This window comes from Perkinsus marinus (assembly GCF_000006405.1).
Source record: "Perkinsus marinus ATCC 50983 genomic scaffold scf_1104296928836, whole genome shotgun sequence".
In the NCBI taxonomy this organism is placed as follows: domain Eukaryota; phylum Perkinsozoa; order Perkinsida; family Perkinsidae; genus Perkinsus; species Perkinsus marinus.
Window position 1 is genome coordinate 395,084 of NW_003216689.1, and position 4,897 is coordinate 399,980.

The window sequence follows — 4,897 nt, forward strand, 5'->3', positions numbered from 1 at the left end:
TTCACGACTACTGCGAATATCGCGTTTTCGCCGAGTATTACGCCACTTCACGAAGAACAGGTGAAACTCCAATGTATGCTTTTGTCGACTTTCGCGTGGAGAAAACGTCAACAGAAAACCGAGAAACTTCATATCGTCAGACGGCATCCGTCCGATATTCGCAGCAACTAGTGCGATGAAGAACTCTAACAAGTTTCCTCACTCTCCTACTACAGCCGGATCTAACAGTGTTCACTACAAACCTCCATGGGGCAGTGCGAGAAAATACACATGATCAACTACATGTGTTGGTGATAATATGAAAATTCCAAGGGAATTTCGAGAAGATCTTGTTGCTTTTCATACACTTCTACCCTAATCCGGATAATAGTGAGGAAACTCCCAAGCTCAGCTGAGGAAAGCGACCATCTACTCCCAGGTTTTCCAAACAAACAACAACCTACCAAATTGCTCACCCGAGATCCCCCATGCGACCGAGAAGTAGCCGCCGCCGACAACGGGAAATACCTCTCGCAAAACGCGTAGGCTTCGAACAGATTCATATCAGAAACCTAATACCAAATCTTGCTCATCTTGCATTTCCTCAACGCCACTCTTCACCTCCAACGACACCCCAGCATGGAGTCGTTCATATCCCCGGTCCATCAGAGCCACCACCGGATCGCATTTTCTTTGAGATGGGCTCAGACTTGCACTGTCCAGGTGTGGACGGGTCTTAGCTCTTACCGTTGAGGCTAACATGTGGTGCTCGAAAAAGACTTTCCTGACAAGCAAAGGAACTCTAGGAAGACTTCCGCCGCAGCACCGAAATTTCAAAGTCGATCCATACGTATATGTATAATTTAAAGCCAGCATATATAACGACCATACAGTGCGAGTAGGCCACAACTTAAGTTCAAGTTTTATGCAACCACAACGACCACTATTAATTCCCACGCCTTACCCGTCCCCCCTGGGCTTCTGCACAGTACTGGGCTCCCTCGTGAGTGTGGCAGTAGAGCAATCACTGCCCCTTCTCCCCATAGGAGATGCCCCTTCTACTCTACGACGACTCTGCGGGGATCCATCTTCCCTACTTGCACTGAGTGATCCTGACCATAAAACTCGACTGTCGGGGGGAATATGCACTTGATCAACTACATGTGTTGGTGACAATATAAAAATTTCCGGGAAATTTTTTTAGACTTCTCCCCGAATTCGTATTTAAACTCCTATAATTACTGAGAAAACTCCCGAGCTGAGGAGAGCAAATATATATTCCAAGACTGCTCTCAAGCGCACGTGAAATTTCCACATTACCAATAATAGAACTCAACGGCTTATAATAACAATTATTTCAAATATAAACTACCACATATACAATAATAGTAGATATATAATATATATTCTTATAGCGTCTATATTGTTCTATATATTGGAGTTTCACGGGCGGCCGTGATATGAAAAACACTAGTGAGGAATATATTTCACGACCACTGCATAGCGCGAATATCGCGTTTTTCACCGAGTTTTACGCCACTTCACGTAAACCAGCTGAAACTCCATTTCAAAAATGGAGTGAGCGTGAATATTTATATATTCCTTCATGATATCAACCCAACCAGAGTGTCACTAAATACAAAACCCAAAGCCAACTGCATCACAAGAACCTACTCATTCGCTCTAGATGCTCTCCTCTCGCCACAGCCTCATCCTCCGCCCTCTTCCTCTTCCTTTCCTCGAACCTCTCCTGGTCCTCGACCGTCCATCTGACAATCGACATTCAGTCATCTACCATAAGAAACTGCTACTACTTGTTGAGGAATAGAGTCATCTTGAACTCCTGTGGGATCTCATCGATTCTCAAGCCCGACACATCTACGTCTTCTCGCGATAACTCTATTACCTCGCCTTCTCCGTCGCCAACAAACGCTAACACCAACACTTTCCAAGGCAAGGTAAACCACATATGTTGGTGACAATACGAAAAATTCTGAGGAAGTTTCGGGAAATTCTGGTTGGTTTTTGTACATTTCTACCCTAGGGCGTTTATAAATTCGTATAATGAGTGCGAAAACTCATAGACTCTGATGAGGAAAGCGAAAATATACCGACACTAGTTTTTCCGGCCGAAAAAATATGCACAAATAGAAAACACGAATTGAACATGTGTTGGTGAAATTATGGAAATTTTTTGAGAATCTTTTTGGTTTCTATACACTTCTACCCTAATTCGTATATAGACTCCTATGATTAGTGAGGAAACTCCCAACACTCCTTACCTGTATTAAAATAGTATCGTATTGCTAGCCTAGACTTAGTCCGACTCCTTACCACAATTCCCACATCTCCTCTCAGCACCACCGTATACTCCCCACCCTGGGTCATATCCAAAGTCATCGAGCCTGCCATCTCATCCGAGTCCCTGACCAAGGACATCTACTACTACTACTACTACTACTACTACTACTACTACTACTACTACTACTACTACTACTACTACTACTACTACTACTACTACTACTACTACTACTACTACTACTACTACTACTACTACTGCTACTACTACTACTACTACTACTACTACTACTACTACTACTACTACTACTACTACTACTACTACTACTACTACTACTACTACTACTGCTACTACTACTACTACTACTGCTACTACTACTACTACCACTACTAGTACTACTAGTACTAGGACTACATTACGCACAATCTAGGCGTGCGGAAACGTATCACCGTCTACCCTCAAATTCGCCTCAAATTTTCACTTTGCAGAAAATTCAAAAAATTCACTCAGCAAAGAATTTTGCCATCAAAACATCCTCTATTCTTGCGGCCTATACGAACCTTCAATGACTCGAGCACACTAATTATAGAAACGAAGTATGAATGAAATTTAATCCTGCAAAAGAGTCTGTAGATATATTGAGATTTCACCCGTTTCATGCCAAGTGGCAAAATACTCTGCAAAAAACGCGATATTCTCACCATGTAGTGGTTTGCGAAATATATTTCTCACATCGCGGGTGAAACTCCATCATATCGGACTATATCACAAACGTGATATTAAAAAGATGAATTATAGCATAATTTCATACGTGAGGGGACACTGCATTTAACACTTCTCCACTTACACCACTGCATAGGTATTTTCAGCCGCGAGAATGCATGTCTCCAACCGGTACTCTTCCGTAGCATCTAATATCATCTCCTCTACTTCTAGGAAGAGGTCTGATGCCGGGGGTAAAAAACGATCAATAATAATCATTTTTAATAAATACCTACAAACAGGAGAAATTCTCATCAGCATTGATGGAGACAACAAACGCGGAGATATTAGGTGGCCGATGCAAGGCCCTGACTTCAACGTTGACCGATAAAAAGATAATCACAATTTTTTATCAGAAAAGAACAATTCATCCTAAAGCTCATCTGTGATAGGAATTGTATAAAACCTCATTGCTGTGACGTTCGAAAGAGTACTGAGCACTTATTATAATCGAATACGACCCGCCGAAGACTGATTCTATTCAAGAAAACACCCCCAACAGGAAGAGTTCACAGTACAACTCAAGTAACGTTTTATCGTCAATTTGTCGTTGATCCTCAAATGCTACAGAATTACGCGCATTAATGTTAGTAGTTATGAATCATAAAATAAAATTGCTATTATAAAATTTAAAAAATCCGTCTCGTGCCACTGGGATGACCTTTTCCTCAGCGCTCAACTGGAGTTGAAATTTTGTATAGGGGCTTTCCTAAGACTAATATAGTATTGTTCAAATATATCGTAAATCGATTTTTTTCCACACTTTTTTCACCAAGTTGCTCAAGATTTTGGTCAGAAGTTGCAGCATCTTAAGCTCTCAAAAGAGCTCTCGAAAATTATATCTCAATTAAAACAATCAATAGTTCTAAAAGTATGTCACATATCTTCCATGGAGTGGTATTAATATATGTATATATAGTATGTTAAGCATCGTATAGTGTATATTGCCTATATGTATATATATAGTGATAGGGTGGGGTTTCTATTGGGTTTATGAACTAGATCGACATTCGTATATCGATATATATATGTCTATAATCTACTATTTCACATTATATATAGATATCAGTAACCCTGCACTCTTTGAACCTACGTTGAAGTAACTCTAGTGGTAGTGCTATCAGCCGTCACGAGCTTCTGAAAGTACTTCGCATATCTAACAACAACAACAACTGCCATGCTCATCTACTCTATGTTAACTTCACCTTTGGAAGCTTTGTGGCCACTTCGACGGCTCGATGAACTTGATAGTCGATCGAGAGCTCTCCGTTGAGGAAAGCCGATCGAGACCGCTGCCACTACCTCTCGGTAGCGTGCTGTTATTATCCTGAAAAATTCCACATACAAGTAGTCACTTTCCTCAACCACCGAGTATTTTCGAGATTGCCCTAACGTGAATAATAGAAACTTTCCCCCACTGATAGTTGCGTGATGCAAGTATATTAATAGTAGGCCTTCGTGACGAAGGGGTGGGCTCACTGAGTCCACGTCCATGAATTCAATCAATAAATTTGACATAGGTCCCCGGTTCGATCCCCGGGTAGGACATTTCTCCATCATTAAAGTTTATCGTGCATATCTCTTCGAGTTGTTCGTATAATCGAGTTTTCCGATCTTCCCCAACACCTCCGCATATAGAGGAGTCGTTTGATCTATCTGATAGCCTCTCGCGCTTCGTAGTTGAGCCAGAATGATTTTGCACGCACGCACAACGCGAAAGTGCCTGTTGTTGCGGTATACGCTCCGCTCGCTTCGCAATATAATATGACAATATTTTATAATAGCAATTTTACTTTATGATTCATAACTACTAACATTAAATATAATAGCGGTAAATCATGTAAAGATAAACTACCA

The 4,897-nt window shown here is 41.1% G+C and overlaps 1 protein-coding gene across 1 annotated transcript in view; it reads right to left on the bottom strand.

Annotated features, from left to right (window-relative positions):
• Positions 1–3,259, bottom strand: part of Pmar_PMAR006850 (conserved hypothetical protein) — a gene marked incomplete at both ends in the record, with an annotated part of 5,372 nt that extends 2,113 nt beyond the window's left edge. Inside the window, 5 exons of the mRNA XM_002788112.1 lie at positions 944–1,091; positions 1,654–1,748; positions 1,794–1,911; positions 2,358–2,404; positions 3,126–3,259. Of these exons, the coding sequence (XP_002788158.1) occupies positions 944–1,091; positions 1,654–1,748; positions 1,794–1,911; positions 2,358–2,404; positions 3,126–3,259 (542 nt within the window). The remainder of the gene's footprint in view (positions 1–943; positions 1,092–1,653; positions 1,749–1,793; positions 1,912–2,357; positions 2,405–3,125) is intronic.
• Positions 3,260–4,897: the final 1,638 nt, after the last annotated feature.